This window comes from Peromyscus californicus, unplaced genomic scaffold, assembly GCF_007827085.1.
Source record: "Peromyscus californicus insignis strain IS unplaced genomic scaffold, ASM782708v3 Scaffold_4__1_contigs__length_199733344, whole genome shotgun sequence".
Lineage (NCBI taxonomy): Eukaryota > Metazoa > Chordata > Mammalia > Rodentia > Cricetidae > Peromyscus > Peromyscus californicus.
The window spans coordinates 23,656,443-23,681,982 of record NW_026294562.1 but is presented as its reverse complement, the minus strand read 5'-3'; the positions used below and the strand labels follow the sequence as shown (position 1 = coordinate 23,681,982).

The following is a 25,540-nucleotide window of genomic DNA, read 5'->3' as shown; positions in this document are numbered from 1 at the left end:
ACATGAGGGGTAAGCTGAGGCAGTGGATGGGAAAGGACCAGCCAGCCCTTGAGTCAAGTGATCAGTAAGTGGCAACCATGGCCTAGGACACAGAAGAAGAAATAAGACATGCCTCTGGAACTTGGGGTCTGAGAAAAGGAAGGGGTTGGTCTTTTTTTTTTTTTTTTTAAGTGGAACCTAAATATACTTCGGTTGTCTTAACTTTGGGAGACTGGAATGTCCAGATTTTCTCATAGCAAAAAGCTGAAAATCAGAGTTGTATATTTGCAAGCCATCTGCTTAGCTGTGATGGTTACAACATATAGTGAACCTTCTTAAGATAAAATAATGATGAGCAAAGGACTGAGAACTGTGACTTCAGGATGAGGAGCTGTAAAGTGCCCCATCAGTTAGCATCATGGCTGTAGAGTTAATAAGGGCTCAAGCAAGGACCGTAGTGGTAGGCATGAAGTTGTAGATTCCCAAGTTTCCTCCACACAACAGCCCTATAATGATCTTAATGTGTCCAGTCTGAGGTTCCCAATTGTATCATTGGCCACTTTGCACAGCCATTATTTTTTTTTTCTCTGTTAAAGTTGGGTTTGGCTTTGTCAGTAAAAAGCGTTTGCCTAAATCATCAAACAATCGTCAAAAGCATGCTGGTTGTATAATTAAATATAAAATAGTCCTTGTCTGTTACTGGAATATTTACATTACCTGGGTTGAAGTCACAAAATAGGACTCAATGCACCCAGAATTTATGCATCAGGTTAACAAGTGGGCTGCAGCAGGTCTTGTGAGCTGGCATTTTTTATCCCATTTTCATTTAAAAGGAGGAATGAACAATCTTGAGTTTGTAGATGAGTTAAATTCTGGTGCCCAAACCACAAGAAATGTTTTAAAGCACAGGCTTTAGAGTCGCCCACATCTAGCTTAGAATTCAGGTGCCTCTTCTCACTACTTACGGATATTTGGACAAGTTGCTTGTCCTCCCTGGGTTTGCTCAGCTATATGATGGAATACTAATCTTACCTTGGTTAGATTAAGATACCTTGAGTTTTTGCAAGTAATGTGCTTAGTTCTGAGCTGAGTAGGAGGCTTTTAAGTGTCAGTAAGGGGTACATTATCAGCACCATTATTGCTGCCTTCTAGGGGAAAACAAAGTCTCTAGGACCATTTGCATTTTTTCTCATTAAGTGACTTTGACCTATCTGAAGTTTGGTACAGACCATTTCTACAACAATATGTTCTAAGTCAGAAATGATCCTCATGGTTAACTTTTTACTCTGTAGAGCTATTTTAACTGATACTGTGACAGGTGGAAAATGTGAATATAATCACAATGATGATAATGAGTTTGTATTTTGCATTAATAAAAAGACATGTGTTTCTTTTTCAAAAATCATAATTTTAAAAAATACCAGATTGTGATTTGAAGTCATGATTACAGTTAGATCTCATTCTGCTTTTTTTTTTCTTGTCTAACATCAGGGCTGAGTTAGAGCCAAAAATGCAAATAGACAATAAAAATTCTTCTCGGATTGAAATTAAACATGTTGTTTTATCATATCAAAGCGAATGTAGATTTGAGCATGAAATCTAATCCAGTTAGTATAGTTACTAATAAAATAACAGATAAAACTCACACAGTCATTTAAATAGGCACCAAAGATGAATCTTACAAACTCCAACATCCTTTCCTGAAAAAAAAATACAAAAATACAAAGAAGCTTCTTCAAGCTAATGAAGTGCATCTGTGTGAAATCCTCAGCTAAATCTATGCATAACGATGTAAAGTAACCAAGCAGAGATTCCCGCTCTAATGTTGTACTGGAGGTTCCATACAGGAAACTACACAAGAATATGAAGCTACATAAGAATATAAAGAATCCAGACTGGAAAAGAGAAGTGAATCTACTGTGTTAGCGGATGGCAGGAGGTCATGTGTAGATAGTATGATGTAACCCACTAAAGCAATCTTAGAACAGGCAAGTTCTCAATATAGATGTTTGTTTCCTCTTTTACGGTGACATATAATATAATAAACCCAAGCAAATAGCTTATCACAATGTTACTTATAATATACAGCACGGACTTTTAAAAAAGCCTTTTAAAATTAAACATAGGATTATGTTTAGGGTCAAAGAATTATGTACTGTATGGGTTTTTTGTTAGAAAAAAATTACGTGTTTTCATATTTTAATTTTGCAAATTGTATGTGTATATGTATATAAGTATACATGTATATATATATATATATATATATATGAAAAGAATGAAATCACAAACAAAAATATCAGTAGAAATTTGAGTGGGTGAAATATTGACCATTTTAATTCTGTTTCTATTTGTCTTCATATTTTCTGTACAATGCATTTCTCTGGAAAACAAGGACAACGACGTGTTCCCTTGATGGGAATGCTGTCCTATAGTTTACTCTGGGGGTTTTCAGTCTAGTGGATAGTTTTATCTAACCATCTTTTAACTCTCCATCTAGCGATTCCTTTTAAGGGGTGAATTAGAAATAATGACGCTTCACTGGCTTCATGCACTCATCTTTGTTAGGGGAGGCTGCGAACAAGCCAGACACCTTCACTGTTAGATTGATTTTGTTACTCTAAAATCAATAACAGAAAACAAAGGGGGAAACTCACACCAATTTACTAACCTTTTCTAAGTCTGCCACTTCCCCATCGAAGCAATTTTCAGCTCTGTCTGAGAGTTAGTGTTTTTAAGCCCATTTTGTGTCTTTTCTAAAAGGAAATCGATGTCCTTCTCTCTGTGTCTTATTTTATATAATTGGAAGTGTGCCATTAGAGATGTACAGTTGAGAATCTGAAGTTTAGCTTTTTAAAATAAAGTAACTGTTTACAAAATTCACTCAAAGTTTTTCAAAGGAAAACAGTCTATACTAGAGGTTTTTCCTGCTTTCTTGCCTAAGTAAACTACATTTGAAAAGTAATATTTAGTCACTTGTTTAATGTCTGAGTGTTCTGCCAGCCTGTATGTCTATGTACCGTGTGTGCCTGGTGCCTGGGAAGGTCAGAAGAGGACTCTGGATCCCCTGGCCTTGGAGTTACAGACTGTTATCAGCTGTCATGTGGGAGCTGGGAACTGAGCCTAGGTTCTCTGTAACAGTAACAAGTGCTCTTAACTGCTGAGCCATCTCTCCATCCCCAGGAATATTTATTGGGAAAAAATATGAACACTCCCAAAACTGAGCCAGTTTTTGGTGATAAGAATATTGGAGTTTTGTCCTCTGGATAAATTTTCTAGAAACCTTTTTAATGTGTTTTTAAAATACTCTTATTTATATATTATTTAAAAACCAAGCAAAACAGAACTGTGTGTACTGGACAGATATGAAAACATAGGCCTACTCTTACAAACCTCCCTGCCCTTAAATGGCATCATATTTATTGTTTTCTGTTTACTTTTTTCACATAAACTCGTGAAAAAAATTTCAATTCAATACAGATTAATTTACCTCAGTCTATATTTTTGCAAGAATCTCTGTTGGATAAAATACTAGAATTAGAATGGCTACAGGTGTATTCTTATGATCTTATTGTGTCTTCCAAGCTGTGCATAGCTCCTCACTGTCTGCAGAATGGGAATGAAAGCCATAAAAAGGTTCTCCTGGGTTGTAAGCTGGTGTTTTTGAAGTCATAGTTGGAAATTAGAGAGAGAACCTTCTAAATTCAGATCCCATAAAGTGAAAAATTGGCCATATTTTAAGTCAGAACAAGGCTAAAAATTCTAACTCCACCTCTTCGGAGCACTGTTACCTTTAGGAAAATTGCTTCACATTTCCCATCTCTGTTCCATGGTCTAAGGCATGGAGATTATCATACCCATTACATGTTCTCTGTGAGAATAAAGCATTTCATGTAATGCAAAAGATAGTAAGCGAAAGTTTAAATCCCCCAGTAGTGAGTAATGCTGCCAATGTAATAAATCAGATCAGGCCAAATTAATAAATCCAGGTTTAATCTGAACAGAGCAAAGCAACTCCCAGGTGACTCTCAGGAAGGTGGGAGAGAGAGAGCACATGGCAGGTCTGGTGACCAGGTCTTAAATAGCCTGTAGGCATGGTCTTGAGCAGCCCCAGGGAGAGGGGCTGACCCTTGGCGGGCTTTCTGAGGGCAGTGTCTGGAGAGGGAGGGGTGGAGTGTGGATGAGCCTCCTCAGTTTTCCCCTCCACGAGCTAGAGATCCCCAACAGTAAGATTTGGGAAGCAAGGGCTAGAATGAGTGGCTATTATTTGCGATGACTGTGGGGGTCCCTGGAAATGTCATGACAGGCAGAAAAATGAACCAGAAAGAGGTGAGAATGAAAATTTAGTCAGCTTGAATTTATCAAGCCAAATCAGACTTTGGGAGTCTGATGCCAGGCAGCTTATTGCCAGCGTATTTAAACACAGTATAATTTGGGGGAAAGTTTCCTGGTATAGTACAAACTCCAGTGCACAAAGAGGCATAATTATATCAAAACTCAACTCAAAGTACACCTTCTTCCAGGAAGACGGGTTCTAAAGATAGGTTACATATTAGCTTAAGGACCTAGGGAAGGATCTGGTGTGGTAATACATGCAGATAGTGTTGAGGGCATCTGGGCTGTTAGCCATCTCTGGTGCTGGTTGGGGAAGCTTAGGAGGAGCCCCTAGCTATACAGATAATGTAATGGTCACTTAGCCTACTAGCCACCTCTGGTCCTGGTTGTGAGAGCTTTAATATGGCCTGGCCCTACAGATAACATCAATCACCAGGCTGTTCATCACTTCTAATTCCCAGCTTTCTGGGTGGAAAAACAGGTTTTACATCCTTTCCTTTGAGAGGCCAATGCTGCATGCTTAATATTCCTGTGTGTGTTGACCTGTGTGTGCAAGGACCTCTGTGCTTCCAACAGATGACCAAGCCAGGAGTATCCTGAGTGGCTATGTTTCAATGACTTTTGTAGAAAGTGCTACCATTTTGCTTAGTACACACTCTGTAACACTACACCTCCCCCACCCACACTCCGAAGCTGCCTTCTGATTTTCACCATTACATTTTTATCACCTTCTGATGTGTTTCGTTGTGTTTGTCCATATCCTTTCTTAAGATGTTCTGTATGAGCAGTGATCTTTTCTTGTTCACTAAATCTCAACATCAGAGTACCTAGAAACAAAGATTGGAGCACAGTAGGCACTCGGTAAATGAACAGACAAATTTTGGCATAGTTTTTCTTATATCCATTCAGATGTACAACATGCTCGACCTGAGGGTTGGCCTCTGAACACTGAACACATCGCATGGCTGCTGTGTAATAACACATCACATGGCTGCTGTGTAATAGCACATCATCACATTCCCCGTGGGAATTCTTCAAGGCTTTGAGAAGCCCTGCAGTTAAGACAAGAGCCTCTTGGGCTGGAGAGATGGCTCAGCTAGCTCCTGTTGTTCTTGCAGAGGACCTGAGTTCCGTTCCCAGTACCCATGTGGCAGTTCATAACCAAATGTAACTCCAGTACCAGGGGATCTAATGCTGGGCTCTGACCTCCTTGAGCACCAAGCATACACACGGTACACACACATACGTGGAGACAAAACACTCATACACACAAAATTAGATGAATACATCTAAAAAAAAGTTTAATAATAAAAAATAGCCTCTTTGCCTTTGTTTTAACCTGGTATTTCCCGTAAATTATTAATCTAGAAATCATGCTTTGTATAAATCCAGTATAGATCCTTTAGACAGATCTGATTTTAAACATGGGGCATTCCTGTGAAGTCAGAAAGGGCCCACTTGAATTTCTTCTGTGTGCTGCCATATGGTGATTTCAGGCTGACCGAGGAAGAGAACTGTCTACCTTCTGGGCCACACCCTCATCTTTAAAGTCAAAAGAGGTCATTTTATTTGATCTCTCCAAGTAATGAGGCAAACGAAGTAGTTTACACTAACCACAACCTCTTGAAATGCATCTATAACTTGGGATGTCAAGGTGACAGCATGCTGAGTAAAAGGACGTGGAGTTTGGAGTCATATAGACCCTGTTCAGGTGACAGCTCTGACTTACTACTTATGTCACCTTGTGTAGCTAGAGTTTTCCTGTCTGGCCCACAGTCAGGACAAATCTCTCTCACCCGCCAGTCCTGCAGCTGCTCAGACCCAACCAAGTAAACACACAGAGACTTATATTGCTTACAAACTGCATGGCCGTGACAGGCTTCTTGGTATCTAGTCCTTATATCTTAAATTAACCCATTTCTATTAGTCTATAAGTTGCCACGTGGCTCGTGGCTTACCAGTACCTTACATCTCGCTTGTCATGGTGGCAGCTGGCAGTGTCTCTCTGCCTCAGCCTTCCACTTCCCAGCATTCTTCTCTCTGCTTGTCCCGCCTATACTTCCTGCCTGGCTACTGGCCAATCAGTGTTTTATTTATTAACCAATCAGAGCAACATATTTAACATACAGAACATCCCACAGCAACCTTATATGAGGTACAGCGCTTGTGAGTCATATCTGGATGCTAATACCGAATCTCCTGGGAGATGGTGACATAACTCGGTAGGTAAATGTACTTGACACCCAGCCTGACGACCTGAGTTCAATCCCGGGAACTCACATGGTGGAAGGAGAGAACTGACTCCTGAAGGTTGCCCTCTGACATCCACATGTGTGGTATGGCACACTCACACCCACATACATAAATAATAAATAAATTAATTAATTAAAATTTAGATCTCCTGAATTAATCCATAGAAAGCACTTAGTATAGAAAGCTTTTATTGAGCAGAGAGTCACAATTTGAAGTTACTTTGTCTCGTGGTGCCCAGGTGTGGGCTGTGATAGTCAGCTGTAGAGTGAGCATTACAGAAGACGTGTGGCTGAGAGCAATGACTGAAAATGAGGTAGATGATTTGGGGCTTGGGTTTGGTTTTTGAGCAAAGAGACCAGTAGTTCAGGCTGGCCTTGAACTGTGGATCATCCTGTTTCCACCCCCCCCCCCAAAGCTATGATTATTACAGGCATGAGTTGCCACACATAGCTGAGGTAGATAATTTTATTCACCAGAAACTTTCTAAAAATGTTTTTGCAAGCGAAGATCTACAGATCCCAGTGGGCACACAGATGAGTGGGAAAGCTTAGGAGTCGTGAGCTGCAGGTCACTAGGGCACCATCAGGTTGTACAGAGGGAGGCAGGACCGATATACTGATGAGGTTGGGGCAGTGCGGCATGTGAGGCAGAAGGCGAATAGCGGGGGGGGGGGGGGGGGGGGGGGGGCAGCAAGGATGAGAGAAGAGTGAATATAATACCTGTTCAAAGCATGGAAACTGATGGATAGAAACTTATGTCCCGAGACTACTTGTGTGATATTAGCTTGTTGTGAATACATAAAATCCCCCAGGAATCGTGCTTTCAAAAAACCCATGCCAAAGCCTAAATATGTTTCAAGCCTTGCAGCCTTGATTTGTGTTACCTTTGGGTGTGATGTCATGCGACCATTAGATTTATCATAGATTCTCTGATTATATTCCTTTTTTCTTTTTTTTCCTGTCTTATTCTAATCTATTGCCATTTATCACTAGATTCATCATTGTAACAGTGATTCATATCTCAAAATACATTGTTGTCTCAAATCTATCATCCTTACTCTTATTTATATATTTTGTTTCATCATCTCTTCTATTATACAAGTTGTTATTTCCTAAGATTTATTGTTATTTTATTTTCTCCATAGAGTACTTTATTTTGAAATCATGTTTTCCAGTTGGGTGCTTCTAGGAAAAATTCCTGTATGTGACTAACTCCACTGTACATAAAATATCTGGACCCAAAACCTGTCCCTGGCATCTGGCTTTATTGTGACTCAATTTTCAGGAAATCTAGTCCTTTTCTAATCTAGTCAAAGAATTGAACTATGAGCCCACAGTGGCTGGATTCTGAAATCCATGTTAGACTTTGTAACATCTGACCTTAGAAGAGCCAAGTGGTGGTCCCCACTTTTTGCTACTATAGGTTTTTGGTGGTTTGTTCAAGGAGACAGATAAAGTATAAAGTGCACTCACCTATCTGACTTTTAGAATTAAACAGATATGGTCATGTGGATATGATAGAATTTATAGGGAAGACAAAACAGAAATTTTTACCAGGCATATATTTAGAACCATCTAGCTTTGTATCAGTGGAGGGCAAAGTCACTGAAATAATAATGATTTTTCTTCCTGTTTTTTGAGATGAGGTACCACCACTCACTGTGAAGCCCTAGCTGGCCTGAAACTTGCTATCTCCTCTAGGCTGGCTTTGAACTAATGATCCTCTTGTCTCACCTTCTCCAGTCCTGGAATTACAGATGAAGTCCACCATGCTCAGTGATTCAGAGGTAGAGCCATTTGTAGTGATATTCCCAAAGATCTCTCTGCAGGAGAGATTTAAGAAGGGTTAAAGAACACTGAAGTCTGAATGTTATGGGATCCTTTCTGTGACTGATGGATGTCCAGAATCCTGGCTTGACTGTAGATGGGAGTCTAGTAGTATGGTGTCATCAATGATGAAGACAGGTGGGCTTTATTTTAACAAGGACCACTTAGATGTGTTGTAACAGGAGGCAGGAATGGTTCTGGATGCAGAGCATAGGATCCCTCCTGCAGCAGTGTGAGAATATAAAGAAGAAGGCCAGGGGGGAAGACATGCACAGGATAGAGATCATGAACAGTTTGGATCCCATAGCAGTGTTTCCAAAAGAGGCTCCAAGGATGCTAGTCATACAGAATGATGCAGTAGATAGTGGATGAAAAGGGGGCAGTACTGGGCAAAGATAATGCAAATGGGCCCTGCAGAGCCTGTAGCAATGTATCATGTGTCTGAAGTATCTCTGGGGAAAAAAAAAATGTGTGACATGAATATTTTAACTTTTCCCAAGCTTACATAACCACAAAACTGGATGATCTCTCAGGGCTGGGGATATTGCTCAGTTAGTAGAATGCGTGCTGAGCATACACAAGGTTCTGGGTCTGAGCTCCAGTACTACATAGACACCTGTAATTACAGCATTTAAGAGGCATAGGCAGGAAGATGAGAAGTTCAGGATCATCCTCAGTAAAATGGTAAATGGCTCAGTAGATGAATGGGTGAATTAATTTGGGCAGGTAGCTAAGAATTAGAGTAGGCAAGTATCAAAGTAAATAGAAAGTGTGTATGTCAGTGCTAGTTAAAGGAATTGTTTTGAACCTAGACACCTCTGCCTTTGGTACTTGTCTGTTATACCCATCACTCCCTGTCCTGAATTCTTCTGCCACTTTCTTGTTTCCAGTGTAATATAAAGTAAGATTATTTATTTGAATGTATCCCCTTATAACCCATTTCTTTCTTACCTTTATAGGTGGTTCTGTTCTTGCAAACTCTCAAGTGAACCTCAGTGATATAGTTTTTGAAGATGTGGGGATGGTAGACTATACCATTATGCTTTGGAACTGTGTGTGTAAAGGGTTGGGTACCTAGTCTACATGTTTATAACAAATACGCACATACACATGCAGCCTTCTTCTGTCTTCAGATTCATCTGGCTGTGCCCACACTCCACCTTATTTATCTTGACTCTGATGACTAACCAAGGAAGATAAAGAAGATGATGATCTATAAAGTTTCATAGTGACCTTGTTGAATAGCAATGTGTTAAATTAATGCTGCTACTAAAGGAAGATAAGCCCCTGCCTCCACCTCCCATGGGTTCAGGAAGACAGATGTAAGAAAGGTTTCTATAGCAAGCATTACACTGTAGAGCTACTCACTAAGCAAATGATTTGACTGAGAAATCTACAAGGTTTTGACTGGCTTTGTGATAATGATCTCAGCCTTGGTGTAACCTTAAGTTCGTTGCTTTTTTTCCCCCCAGAACGCCAACCCGGTACCTCTATGGCCAGTTCCAATACCGTTCCTTCAAGTTCAGCTGGGATCAGCAAGGAGCTGATTGATCTCCAGCCCCTCATTCAGTTCCCGGAGGAAGTGGCCAGCATCTTGACAGAACAGGAGCAGAACATTTACCGAAGGGTCCTGCCCATGGACTACCTTTGTTTCTTAACCCGGGACTTGAGTTCCCCTGAATGCCAGAGTTCCCTGCCCCGTCTCAAAGCATCCATCTCAGCATCAATCCTCACTTCTCAGAATGGAGAGCACAATGCCCTTGAAGACCTTGTGATGAGGTTTAATGAGGTAAGGAACCCCTCAGACATTTCTGTATTGGAGCCAACATCCACGATTCTTAAGCATATTTCTCATCTGGGCTCTGTCTTTGATAACTCTTCTACGTATCTGTCTTGCCGATTCCATGATGGCCAACTTTCTTCCCAGGCCCTGAGATTGGCACCACACTGTCTTCTCCCTTCTCACTTCACCCTAGCTGCCTGCAAATCTGACGGAGTCTATAAACATCTTAACCCCTAGACTCCGTCCACCCATTCCTAGCAGTGTTTTTAAGGCCTGTGTCTTAATTGTGAGCTTTGACAGCATGAAGCCTGGCCATATCACTTCTCCTCAGAAACTTAAAAGACCAGTGCCTGGGATTCCTCATATAAGGAAGCATGGAGGTAGCTACTGAGGGGTATGAATCACTCTCCTCCCTTCTCTGCAGCCTACCAAAATCCTCAACCCCAGAAAGTCACCTTAAAGCCTCAGAGGACATGCCAGAAGCCAGTGCTAAAGAGCACAAGTGTGACTGGAGTCTGGGAACACTGAAGACGGAACTTCTGTGTGGCATCCAGGGATGGGGCAGGGGTGGGGAGCCAATGGCTGGCATCCGTATGGCTTAGGTCAAAGAGGAAGTGGCAGGAAGTTGATGCAGGTCTTGGTCTTAAAGGACCCTTCTCTATATATAATGTGCCCCACAGTCATAGTTTTCTTTTTCTTTTCTACTTATAGTTTTAATTTCTTTTGCCCCAATTATTAAGTTACAAATTTTTAATATGGTTATTGTGTGTCCTTGGTTGGTTGAATTCCACAAACAGCACAGTTTCTGATTTGGGTCCCTAGTAAGCACCACCTAATGCTAAGAGGACTCTCATTGTCGGTCATGTGTATCTCTAGTTGGCAGAGGGTCAGTCAGCCTTTACGAGGGCCCTTCCTAATTCTTGGCCTTGGTGTGCAGCCCCCATAGCTTTCCAGAAAAGATGCTGCCAGTGTTGATAATACTATTGACCAAGATGAAGCCCTGGGTAAAGAAAGTGTTAGAGGCTGAACCCAACTGGCTCCATGTCCAGGCATGTCCCCAAAGCCCATTCCTCAGAGAGAAGCCTGTGTCCACAGGCATGGCAGCCTCACGATGACCATTTTACAAGCATCACTTACTATCTCTTCGCAACAACGTCGCGGGGAACAGCTTTCCCATCCTACCAACAGGGAAACCAGGGTGTAGGGACAGTTGCCGACTCAGATGACCAAGGATGGGTGGCTGTTGTGAGATCCAAACCCATATATTCTGGACTTTTACCTCTACAGTATCCTGTCTGTCACCTGCATCGAGAGTGACACTTGCTATAGCTGCATTTTCCGTCGCATCATAAACTAAAATGGAATCACTGGACGTCCACAGGGGAGCTTGGAAACCACACCAACCCAGAGTTGGGTTTTTTTTCTTTCTTTCTTTTAAATAAATCTCCTGGTGTTCTTGATTTTTCTCACTGATAAAAATGGTCGGGAAAATGAAAGTTCCTGTAAATGGAGTGACTTTACTGTTTCACAGCTTATTTGAAATTTCCAGCTCTGTTTATTCTCGCATCTGTAAGATCCTATTCTTGTCTTTTTAAAAAAATAGACCTTAACTTAAAAGTGAATTGCCAGAAGTTTTAAAATCTAATTTTAAATCTAACTTGGACTTTTTCCATCACTGCCACAGCCTTGGGAGTCAGTGATGAAGCCATGATTCGCCAGCTCAGAGCAGGGCCAGAGATAGGGCACCCACATCTGGGGTGAGGTATGCTGTAGACTATCTCTGAAAATAGTTTAGAGACAACTGCAGAACGTAAACAAGATTTCTGGGAAAACACTTCAACTGCTTATGAGAATAGAGTGTTTTCAAGTATTCTCAAGCATCTATTTTCATACAAATCATGGGCAAACTAATTAAAACGTCAGACTGGGCAGTGATCAAAGGCAGATTCAAAGGGATTTCCACCAGCCAGTCTGAGTATAGCTCATACTGTTGCTCTATATTAACAGGTGGAAAGGCTGTGTAACATTCAAAAAGAATGATACAAGAGTGACTTTCACATACTTACAATGGACTGCCTCCAAATTAGTGTGGCTTTCCACAGTGAAATGAAAGGACATTAAGGGGGCCGTGGCGGTGGGAGAGAGGTGGATCCTGGAGGTCATTGCCAGTCAGCCTAGCTGAACTGATGAGTTCCAGATTCAATGAGATAACCCTGACTCCAAAAAAAAAAAAGGTGGAGAAATTGAAGTAGACACTGGCCTCTGGCCTCTACCTTTGCACACGTGCATGCACACACACATACACACACGTGCTGACACACATCTGCATACACATGGCTATGTACATACACAACACAAAAAAAGAAAGGAAAGCTCACCTGTTTAGTCGGTGCTCTCTGGACTGGGTATTTTCACGTATTTTAACCCCACTTCATTCTTTTACAGCTGTCATGATCCTTGACTTGCAAATGAAGAAAGTGAAGCTTAGACAGTGAAACAAATACTGTTGGTATTGAGGCAATTGGGAGTCCCCATGAGAACACAACAGCCATCAACGTTGTGTGTAGAACTGCTGATGCATTTCAAAGTTATTTAGCCAAAAGAAAGGGGATGAGAGATGAGGTATATGCAGGACCCCTAAGCAACTTTCCACAAGATCCTTGCTAATCACATGGAAGAATAGAACAGTGCAGAAACCCAACCACAGATACTGTCTCAAGGTTCCTTGACCAGTAGTGATACATATCCAATTGTGCCCTTCCTTATCCTGCTTAAAGGGGTGTGATGTCACCTCTATGTGTTCTTGCCACAGAGGCAAACCTGAATCTAGTAATGGGAAAACGTCAAGTATAGCCGGGTTGAGGGACAGGCAATGCTCTAGAACCTGTCAAGGTCATGAAGGGTGAAACATCTGAAGGGCTCTCAGCATTGGAGAGGAGACTTGACTAGTACGTGTAGTGTCAAATTCTAGTGAATATGACGCTGGAAAGGAAAGGAAAGTGATGGGAAAAGAGTAAAATGTCAATAAGGTGTTTTTGATATTCAGCTGTAATTCAACAATAAGTCAACTGTACAGATGAATTAATTACTGTATTGTTTGTGTCCTGGTTTTCTTACTTGTGCTATGATTGTGAACAATATTAGCATCCCGGGAAGGTGGGTGAAGAATATGTGGAAACTCTGTACTATTTCTACAGCTTTTTGGTAAATTTAAAACAATTTTAAAGTAAATTTTAAACAACACAGTGGGCTCAGAAAGGCTGGGTCACTTGTCCAAGGTCACACAGTAGCTAAGTGGCTATCAAACCCTGGGTTTGTCCTCAGTCTGTCTTTTCTTACTGCCTTTCTGCTTTTTAAATTATGAAGCCAGCTTCCTAATAAAGCTGGAAGTTCTGATTCAGAATTTAATTAGCCTAATCTCTTTCCATGCTTTTCTGCAAGTCTCTTGAGCATTTATCCTTTTTATTTCTATTTCTATTTTTTTAATCTATCTTCTATTTACTCGACTTCTGCCACCAGTGCCCTATTCATTCATACATTTATGCAAGATATGATTTCTGCATGCCTACTGGGCCTTTGCCTTCTCTCCTTTCCCCACAATGATAGGCCAAACATACATTTTAAAATAAGAAATGAGCAATATTTCACCATGGAACTTAACAAAATTAGAAGCACTTCTCTTAAGAGTAGCAAATATATTCCTTAGCACATTGCAGGACGCTAAAGAGAAGAAAGAGAATGCCAGCCATGCAGCGTGCTCGTCCCCAGGAGAGGCAGATATGTTTATTGGTGCAGTCAGTCATCCTGGCCCATTTATTCAGCACGTCTCAGGAACAGGCCGGTTGGTGGATATGCTCTGAGGAAAGTAAATAAGAGTCTGCAGCTGACAGAAGCTACCAGGGGCAGACAAATAACTACCAAAAAAGGCAGCAAGTGCATGCAGCGTGAGTGCTGCAGACAGCATGGGTGGAGGCACTGAGGTGGGAGATTGAAGCCCCCACTGCTGAGCTCTGGAGTCTGGGGCTAGGCCTTGAGCGATAGACAATACTGGGGGGTGGGGGAATTGTGGGACAGGAGGGACATTGAGACAGGAAGACAATCCAACAAACATTTTCTGTCCTGAGCAATACTTCCTGGCATAGCGAGGTAGCTCACTCTTGAATGCCAGCAGAACCTATGAGCTAGACATTTCCCACATCCCAACGACTCTGTACATACCGACTAATCCGTAATGAGGGGAAAGGGAAGAAAATTCCTGATGTAATGTTGCATAATGTTTGTTCTGAGGAAAGTATGGCTAAAATGCAGCTCAGAAAAGAACCATGAAACAGCTGGACAGGTTTTGCTGACATGAGGAAGGCCAGGAGATAAATCACTGACAGCGTTTCTTCCCATGCCCTTTTCCCTGTTCTGTGAGACTGAGGTGCCCATTAGGCAGGCACCTTACCCTGTCTTCCTCCTTGAGAGTACCCAGAAGCCCATGGGAGGGAGAGGTCCTTAAGCAGATAGGCATCAGATCTATACTGGATTCAGCCCTGCATGTTTGATCTGAGAGACAGATCTCTGTGGACCTTCTTAGACTGAACCCGTCCCTCAGTCCATAACCTTGACCTTCAGCTCTCAGCAGCCAGTGTGCCTTCTCTCCCTTTGGATGAGCTGCCCCACTTCCTGGCCACACACGAAGTCTCTCTCTGGGAGAGTCTCAAATCATATTCTTTTCACCCTCTTTCTCTCCCTTCACCCGGTTTCTGCTGCTAGCCCACATTCTCTTTGATCTTACTTTTGTTTTTATTATCCTTACAATAAATCTCCAAGCCATTTTCCTCTTCTAGAAGAGACAGGGCTATTTCCCTAACGTCTTCTTTACCACAGAGATCAAGAGCAGCTGAGGAGAGGTGAGCAGAGACAGAAGTCCCCCTCTTACTTCCCCTTGCTCCTTTGTGCAGCATGTCTATGGTGTGGAATGGGCTAAGGGGGGAACTTTCTAGGGTCACAGTTCCGAGTCTTTACTCCCCAAACCTAATGCCCTGTAATATGGCCTCTGCCCTTGGGTGTTGTTCACCTGTGATGACCGATTTGCAGGATCTGTTCCTAAAGGGACTTTTGGGCTCCACAGCCTGTCTCTGCTCACACCATGGCCATGCTCTCTTCCATGTCACAGATAGTTGTTATCTCCGGCTGGGAAGTCATATTCAGCTTCAGGGGCCCGTTACAGCAATTTTTGCTTATTGAGTAGCTCTTGGCAAGACCGCTTGTCTGGGCTCCTCTTCTATACCAACTGGCGTGAAGGCAGGCCCTAAGCCCTGCACTGAGGCCCTCAGTAACAAAGGGACTCCAGAAGCCTCTGTACCCTGGCTATCTTTACCCATGTGTGGCTAACTGTGCCGTTCATCAACCTGCTTCTCTCAGACACACAAACTTGGTGGCCCAGAGCAACACTCCATTCTTGATTATCCCTTCCACCTGGCATATTTCATGAGATGCATCAGTTCGGCAGTTCAAAGGTAACTTGTCTATAAAGAATCTTGTCTATAAAGCACAGCCATATTCCTAGGGAAAAGACAAACAAGAAAAATAAGCCATGTTTCTAGCTGGCAGTGGTGGTGCACGCCTTTAATTCCAGCACTTGGGAGGCAGAGGCAGGCAGATCACTGTGAGTTCGAGATCAGCCTGGTCTACAGAGTGAGTTCTAGGACAGCCAAGGCAACACAGAGAAACTCTGTCTTGAAAAACCAAAATAATAATAATAATAATAATAAACCATGTTTCTAGAGAAAAGCAGTCTGAGCTCAGTGCCACATCCTCCTAGCTACCCAGTTCCTTCTGTATTTCCCAAGTGCAGCCATCACTATAGCATATACAGATACTGGGAAGTCTGCCTTGTTGGCACTGAGGACAGACAATTTCTCTAAAAAGCAGAATATAGAGCATAGGGTGATGGTGAGGTATGGTCCTTCACTTGAAATGTTTTGGGAGGTTATTTCTAAATTATATAGCCAACTGTGTTGAGAAATGTTTCCCATCCAAGTCTTGCCCTATTTTATAAAAGCAGGCAACTGAACAAACCATCTGTTCAGGGCTACTGTATATACTCTCTTCTTCAAATGAATACATTTGTAGGCAAAGAGGCTGGTAAAGTCACTTGAGGAAGTAAAATTTCAGCTCACTGGAAAACCCATTTTCTCCTTGACAAGAGCATGTCCTTCTCTCCAAGAGCAGTGTTGACTGGGTGTGGTAGGATAAACCTGTAATCCCATCTACTCAGGAGGTTGAAACAGGAGAAAACACTTGAGCCCAAGAGTTTGAGAACAGTCCCAGCAACATACCAAGACACCATCTAAAAACAAAAAACTCCAGTGGACAATGACAGCACAGAGGTCCAGCATGCTGTGCGGCATTCTAAGAATCAGCTTATCTGTTTGGTGGTTATCTATCCTGGAGCTAGCTGATAGCAAATCTCACTCACAGTAGCATTTCGTAGTGGCCAGGGGTGGCACATTGTCACTTGGGGACAGCTTTGGAGACTAGCTGCTTGGAATTAGTTCACCTTGCCTAGTTATCCAACCTGGAACCAACTATGTAATCTCTCAATTTTCAGTCTTAGAGATTGAATTTAGGGCCTCATGCATGTAAGGCAAACACTCTACCACTGAGCTAAAGCCCTGTCCTGTACCCCCTCCTCTTTAAAGGGGGTAATAAGTTAGTTATCTTTGTGATGCTGTGGCCAAATACCTGAGAAACATAATGTAAGGGAATAGGTCTGATTTGGGGTCATAGTTCCAAAGGGTTCAGCCCGCAATCATCTGGCTCTGTTTCCGGGCCCAGAGTGAAGTACATCCTAACGAAGGGAACATGTTCACCTCATGGTAGCCAGGCAGCAGAGACGGAATGCCTACACACGTAAGCTCCCTTCTTTTTCCTTTTCTTTCCCATCTAGGCCCACTGGCCTTCAGGGTGATGCCACCCACATCCAGAGTAGGTCTTTCCCCGTTAAGAGATTCTTTCAGGAAAGGTCTTCATTGACACACCGAGAGGTAGAGGTCTACCTAACTAACCTAGGTGCTTCTCAAGCCGGTCAAGTTGACAATCAAGATAAAGCATCACAGGTGGCAACAGTACCTGGCCCAGGGGGATGGTGTGGGGAAGCACTCATCAGAGAGTGAAAGTACAGGAGTTATTCAGCGTTAGAAGAGAACAAAAACAAAAAACAAACAAACAAACAAACGAACAAAAAGCCACTACAATAACCGTAGTTTTTCAGAATAACTATCAACAACAAATTCCATTATAACTTTATTTTTATGTTCACCAGCCACTTAACAAGTGAGGACGTAGGCTTGGACTAGCTAAGTAAAAGATCTGTACTCTGAGAGATAGGATGAGAACACGGGTGTTCTGGCTTCCCGAGCTATGTCCTTGGTATAGTACTTCTTAACTGAACCTTGAAAAAAACCTTATGTCTGAAATTGGTTGTCTTCCTCTGAAGGAAACCATTTTCTTCCAAGAGGATTCAGTACACCTCTCTGACTTCAACACACTGTTGACTTCAGCCCTAGCCTCCGTTTCTGATACTGAAAATATGGTAGTACCTCCTTCACACTGGGAGACACACAGAAGGACCTATGGAAGGTCTGCTTTCTACTGTTTAAAAGTGGGTCCAGGAACACTTCAATCTTGAGACTGGTAGAAATAAGAATGGTATCCGTGGAAATGAAAATAGGCAAGAATTGTGACATACTTAAGTATGTTATTACTATCATTATTATTAGAAATAGTAAAAGTGACGCAGAGAAACTGCAGCCGCCCTTCAAGGCCTTGGTCCTTGGTGATCAGACTACCTTGATAGCCTTGGACATGGTGGGAAAGATTACAGGAGCTTTAGTCAGAGACTGGGCATTTGAGCCTCTCGGTGACTGTATTAGCTGACCCTATTAGGATATTTGATTCAGCTCTTTGAAAAACCACTGTCTCAGAGATCTTTACTGCTCATGTAAGAGCCAAGGAGGAATGTATTTATGCTTTGCCAGGGATCTGCATTTGCCCAAAAGATTTAAACAGCCATAAATCCAACTGCCATCTCAATGCTTCTCTTGGGCACTTTTTTTTTGTACCAGTTTATGTCTCAACTTCTCAACTGCTGCTTTCAGCCCAAAGGTATATTATAGTGCAGTACAGGCAAGCCCCTGCCCGGGCAGGGTTTATGATCTAATAATGCCTAAAAAGCATCTCCATATGCCCCAAACAGAACTGTTGTCTCCCCTCTCTCAGTTCTCATGGCACCCAGCATTTTCTCCGCTCCCCAGCACAGCCATCTTTCTCCATACCCATCATAGTTAACAGTGTCCCTCTCTTCCCAGGTGTTGAGGCCGATAACCTAGGGTTTATCCTTGGTTTACTGTTTTCCTGAACTCCCAGTATCCAAACCATCAGTGAGTCCTATTCATTCTTCCTTAAAAATGCATCCTGGGCGAGACAGCTCTTCCCAGTTCACCTGCCAGCACCTTGGAGGCAGCCACCACTGCATCACATCCCTCCTGCTCTGTAATCTGCTCTCAACCCTGCAGCCAGAGTGATAAGTTTATAAGCGTAAACATCATGTTCCTTTGCTGAAAGTCCCCCTAACAGCTCAAGATCCTGCCTGAGTTTGCTTCCACCTGCCTTTCCATTCTAACTTCATACTGCCCCACCCATTGTCTCTCTGGCTCTGGTCCAGGCACACAGAATTTCATTTTATTCCTTGAATATATTTGTCCACATAACCTCTGTACTTGGTGTTCTGTCTGCCTAGGGCCTGTTTCTCTGGGTTATGCCACACTTGTAGACTTCTCTTGATCAAATTTTAGTTCAAAGTTCAAGGCAACTACTGACTTGGGTTGGGTTTTTATTTATTTACTTGTTTATTGTTTGTTTGCTTGTTTTTTCTCCTTCCCCTATCTCTTTAGACTCAATTTTTTTTCTAACTTGTTCATGGCTATATCTCTCTTTCCTTACATAGTGCCAGGCATGTAATACATGTTCGATAAATAAGTACTTAATAATTAATGATGCTGCTTGGTATTATCAAATATTTGTTGAAACAGATGCTGTTAGAAATACAAAGAAAAACAAAACATGCCTTTTTTAAGGGATTTACAATCTAGTTCGAGGCATATTAGGTCTAAAATATTGAATAAACATACACAGAGGTGAAAACACAGTGCCAAGCACTAACAGTGTGGGAGAGGTGGGAACGAACAAGCACTCTGGGTTAGAGGGAAGAGGAGGGCTCTACCGTGAAGTCTGGGCATGAGCCGATGTTCCAAATCATTCTCAGCAAGGGACTCTAGGCAAGTGCGATAGTTAGTCTTCATTGTCATGTTGACTGGCTTTGGGATCACCTAGGAGACACACCTCTAGGAATGCAAGTGAGGACCCTTCCAGAGAGGTTTAACCAATTAAGAAGGGAGGAGCCACCCTGAATGTGTATGACACTATCCCATGGGCTACAGGGCCAGCTTGGGTCCAAAGGGAGAAAGAAGAAGGTGAGCTGAGTAGCAGCATCCATTTCTCTCTGCTTCCTGACTGTGGATGCAGTGTGACAAGATGCCTCGTGTTCCCACTCCCGTGTCTTCTACCTTGATGGACTTTAAACCATGAGCCAAAATAGTTCCCTTTCGGCAGTTATTTGATCACAGTAATGATAACAGTAACTGATGCAGCAAGAAAAGGACATCATTTCAGCTTCTGCTTCCCACCTTTAAAATGTGATTATTTTATCAACTTTATATGCTTCTTGGGACACTTAATGTATACAAAAGCCCAGGATGGGTTCTCAGTAAACGACTGCTAGAGCGTTTCATGCCAAGTGAGAGACAAAGGCTATGTGCATGAGAGTTGAAGAGCAGGTCACAAGGAGCATTTCCCTTGAGCACATCTCCGGTGTAGTGCTTTGGGTAGGAAGGGGGCTTTACCCAGGAGCAGTGTTAACTCAGCCTTGAGGAGATTTGAGGGCCATTAAATGCCATCATTCACTAAATGTATTTTCTCACCAGCTTTTTCTGAAAACTTTGAGCCTACACTCACCTAACACGTGTTTCTCTAAGGTAAGATGTTCATAAAAAGCCTTCTTAAGTCTAAGTCATGGTAATAATGATATGCAAAGGAAATTATCCTATTGAAAAGAAAGAGAAATTGGTTAATTTTACAACTATTTGAGGATATCTAATTTTTAGTGATAATAGAAAACTTTATTGATACTGAATAGTGACTATAATGTTTTAAAATGAAAAATATTACATGCTTAGATTGATCTAATTTTGCTAAATACAACTGTTTCTGAATGTATAGCTAGATATACAATCATATAGATAGTAAAATATTTGCCAAAATTTTAGCAATTGCTCTCTTTTTAAAAATTTTTTCCTTTATATTTTATTTTATGCTTATGAATGTTAGCCTGTATGTGTGTTTGTACACCAAAAGGCTAAAAGTGTCCACAGAGGTCAGAAGAGGGTGTTGAGTACCATAGAACTGGAGTTACAGATAGTTCTGAACCACTGTGTAGGTACCGGGAATCGAACCCAGGTCCCCTTAACCAATGAGCCATTGTAGGTAGAGTTTTCTTGCCTTGCCCACAGTCAGGAAAAATCTTTGTCACCTGCCAGTCCCACAGTCGCTCAGACCCAACCAAGTAAACACAGAGACTTATATTGGTTACAAACTGTATGACCATGGCAGGCTTCTTGCTAACTGTTCTTATAGCTTAAATTAATCCATTCCATAAATCTATACCTTGCCATGTGGCTCGTGGCTTACTGGCATCTTCACATGCTGCTTGTCATGGTGGCAGCTGGCAGTGACTTTCTTCTGCCTTCCTGTTCTCTCAATTTTCCTCTCTGTTAGTCCCACCTATACTTCCTGCCTGGCCACTGGCCAATCAGTGATTTATTTATTGACTAATCAGCAACACATTTGACATACAGACCATCCCACAGCAAGCCATGTCTCTCCAGCTCCACAATTGCTTTTTTTGCCTGATAATACTACACATACTATTTACCTTTTTTAAAATCTTAAAATTGTTTCATTGTATGTGGTGCTTTTAATATAAGGATATTTTCATACAAATATATATTGTATGTTGAGCATATATAGCCTATAACCCCCTAGTCTCCCAGTGGCCCCTCTCTGTCTTCTTTGTTTCCCCCAAACAGTCTGGCTTCTACTTACATGTCATATATACATGCATGCTTCATGTATTTACATAAAATCCAGCACCACGTATGAGGGAAAATACATGATATTTGTCTTCCTGAGACTGGTATAATTCACCTAATATGATTATCTCCAGTTGCATCCATTTCCCTGTATAATTCATATATATATTTGAGGAGTCCTAGAGACTGAAACATCATCCAGGGAGGCAAGTATTTCGTCATTGGCCTACAGCCCCAGCCTCTTCATCAGTGTTCCAATGATGAAGTGGTGATGATGGAGAAAGTAGTGAGGGGCTGCACTTGACCCTGTGCCTTGTCCTGAGTCAGCAACAACTAAACAAATAACGTGTAATCATTTTCATTTTAAAACATCATAGTCCTTATTCTGTACCAATAAATGTTTTGTATTGTCACTAAAATTAGGTATCTTCAAATAGTTGTAAAATTAACCAACTTCCCTTTCTTTTCGATAGGATAATTTCCTTTGCTTATCATTGTTAATGTGACTTAGAGTTAAGAAGACTTTTTAATGAGTATCTTACCTTAGGGAAACACGTGTTAGACGAGTGTTTATTTGTTCCCGTTATTTTTTTTAAATTTCTTTTAAGTGTTTGAGATGATAACATAATTATACCATTTCCCCCTCTTTTTCCCTCTCCAAACCCTCCCATATACCCCTCTATGTTGTCTTTCAAATTCACGTTTTCAGGGCTGACCATTTGATATTGGATAACCAACTCGTAGGCTCTTCCCTGGGGCAGATGGTTTCTCTGGCTCTCAGCATTCCTTAGTTGCCTACAGTTTTTTGTTTTGTTTTGTTGTGTTGTGTTTTGTTTTTGTAAGGTTGAGGCCTGGGGCCTCATGGACTTTCCCCTATCCACTGTAGCGTATCTACTGGTGTTGTCCTTGTTCAACTCATATTTAAGCAGTCATATTGGTGAGACTTAATGGGTCTAGCTTCTGACATTACTAGGAGACACAACCTGACAGCAAAACCCTTGATCCTCTGGCTCTTAAAATCTTTCTGCCCCATCTTCCACAATGTTCCCTGAACCTTAGGTGCAGAAGTGTTTTGTAAATGTAGCCATTGGGAATAGGAATCACAACTCTGCATTTTGATTGATTGGTTGTGGTGGTTGTGGCTTTCTGTAATGGTCTCTGTTACAAAAAGGGCTTTGTTACTGCTGTTTTATTTTGTTTCTTGATAAGTGATGAGAGCTACACTTATCTGAGGGTACAAGAAAAATGTTTGGAGTATCGCCAGGGATGATCCTGGTTTAGTAAAGTGGTGGTTTGTAGGTTCTCTTCCAAGATTCATGACTTCAATAGCCCTGGGTAGTTGGGTAGGCTTCCAGTACCAGGCATGATTTTCCCCTTGTTGAGTGGGTCTGAAGTCCAACTAGAGAGCTATTGATTAGCAACAAGGTGTATGTGCCGCTACTGCCTAGTCATTGTGATTCATAGGCATGATAACAGGATAGGACTGTTGGTTGCTCCCTCCTTTGGAAGCCTCCATGGCACCATCTGGTACTGTAAAAGCTAGTCCTCAGGAAGGAGGCTTTCTGGTCCATTCTATCTCAGGGGCCTCTGGGGCCTGCTTCTGACGTATATGGTGTCATTAGCAATAAGAACTTACCTTCCACCTCTGTGGGAAAACCAAGGGTAATAGCAATAGCCTGTAATGCTTTGGGAATCTCTTAGACAACCTGACCTCAAAAGAGGACTTCTCAGCTTGATGTTGAGGTTTTTTGTTAGATGGTGTTTGGCTCTTGCGGGGAGCATGGTCAGCCCACATGAGAAAACATCATTTAAACTGTGTATGTATATACAGACTTATGAACACTTCTCGTTCTTTATCACATTTAGTTTTCACACAACACTGAAGAGAGGGAATCATTGTATGTTAGTTATTTTTCTATCAATGTGACAAAATGCCCAACCGGAACAACTTAAGACCAGATTTCTTTTGACTCAGTTTCAGAGGCTTGAATCTGTCTTTGCAGGGAGGTGGAACAGAGAACACACATCATGGTGACCAGGAAACAGAAAAGGGATATTCACAGCCCCCAAGGACATATTCTCAGTGACTTTCTCCTCCAGCTAACCCCCTTCTCCTAGGCATTCATTCCTCAATCCAGTCACGTTGAAAATCAAGGTTAACCACTGCTTTATTTTGATAATAAGAATACTGAGGTTCAGAAAGGCTACACAATTTGCCCAAAATTACATAGCCACAAGTGACTAGGCTGAAAGGAAACTCAGGCTTTTGTTGACATCAAAGCCCAGAGTCTGCGCATACATTTAAGACTGCATCTTACAAAATAAATGTGTGTCATGGAATACTGTTTGTTTGAATTTTTAAGAGTCACCCAGTGAGATCAGGATGTGGTCTTCCAGCACAAGTCCTGTGGGATGTTTGCGTGTATTCTGTGGAAAGGCAGGGCCCGTGGTTAACGTATAAGCCACACTGTGAGCCAACAATGAGAAGGAAGTTGTTTTTATTTTTCCCACTGTTATGTCAATGCACATTAGGACTCTCCCATTTGAGCATTTCACAAAAATTCTGAGTGCCTAGAGGTTGGCACACACTATAGGACCAGCATAGAAAGCCCTGTGGGTAGGAAAGAGGTGGGCCTAGGCCTTGAGGCCTTGCTTGCCAAAGCAGCCTGCCTACAAGGTCCTTAAGAAGCTGGGAAGTAACAGAAGGCGGAGTGTTCCACTGGAGGTCAGAGCAGGACAGACGCCGAGGAGAATGAGGTCTAGATCCCTCTCATCCTGGCTCATGGGTCTGACCACGTGGGCTGACGAAGTGAGATCTTAATCCCATTGTTCAAATTCCATAAGCCTCAGGCAATTGCAAATTTCATTCCTTCTCATCTCTCCTCATACTTTAAAAGTTATACAGACAGTAAAATTGTGTGTACATTATTAGGGTAGAAATAAAAAGCATGCAGGACTGGTTCTGGAGTGGATGCAGCCAAGACATTTATCAACACACCCAACCTGGATGCTCTTCTTCCCATTCTCCAGGTGCCCACAGCCACCATCATTACTCTACTCTTTTGGAGATGACCCCCCGCCACAATAACACACCCCAATCCATGTTAAAGCTGTCCAGCAAGAAAGATTTTTTTTTCTGTTGCTGGCATGCAGTCCAGGGTCTATATATGCTAGACAAGCTCTAGCACCTGAGTGGCATTCACAGTCCTAAGAAAGATGCTTTGAATTTGCCAGCATTTCACAGGTGTATTAACCACTGTGTTATTTCCGATCTTTCTCCTGCATTGTGCAAGAACTGTGTAGAACACACTTTTCTTAAATCTACCAAAACAACAACAATAAAATTAAGCAGTAAGAGATGTATGTGTAAAATATTTAAAGTATCCAATAGTTGAGGGACTCATCTCCTCCCTCCAGGTTAGACAGGGCTGAACAGTAACCAGAGGAAGCCCACAAGGAATACAGCCAGGAGAGCATGTCGGGTGAAGAATCCAACCTGCTCAAATGTGCTAGGCAGGATGGCTCATTGTAGACTGAAGAAAGAACTGGATACAGGAAGATCCAGCAGAAAAGAGTGGCCGAAAACTGTAGCTGACAGGGGGATGCTTAGGATGATAGTGAAAATAAGTGGAGAAAATATTCTTAGATGTTTTGAACTAAGAATCCCAGTATGCCAGTGACTAGATTGAGTGGCAAGGCTGGATGACAGAAGAGAGTCAAGACTGGCTCAGGTTTTCCAGGCAGGATATTTGGGGTAAGTAGGCTGCCTGTGACATCATTCAGATAGTTACAAAGATGATCTTAGGTAATCAAGAATGTACACTGTGTTTTAGACGTTCACAGGTTCAAATCCTGCTCCCTCCCTTAATTATTGGTAGGGCCTTTGAACAAATTATTTAGCTGAGTTCCTTCCATCAACTGTGAAAGAGGGCTGTGTAGTTTCCTCACAGTAAATGGTTGTAAAAGTTTATTAAGACCATGAATCTTTAGTTTAGGATAGGCTCCAAACACATGATAGGTGCTCAATAAATGGTATCTGTTGTTTCTTTTCTTATGAACACCATCACTTGTCATCCTGTAGGATGGGGCCTGCAGGTTTTACAGTAACTGTAAAGTACGATCTTAAAGAGCCTTCTCTAGGCAGAGATGATGTGCTAGACGGTGGCTCCAGA

The 25,540-nt window shown here is 42.0% G+C and overlaps 1 protein-coding gene across 1 annotated transcript in view; it reads left to right on the top strand.

Annotated features, from left to right (window-relative positions):
* Positions 1–25,540, top strand: part of Plce1 (phospholipase C epsilon 1) — a 300,119-nt gene that overhangs the window by 147,492 nt on the left and 127,087 nt on the right. Inside the window, 1 exon segment of the mRNA XM_052713591.1 lies at positions 9,863–10,179. Coding sequence (XP_052569551.1) covers positions 9,863–10,179 — 317 coding nt within the window.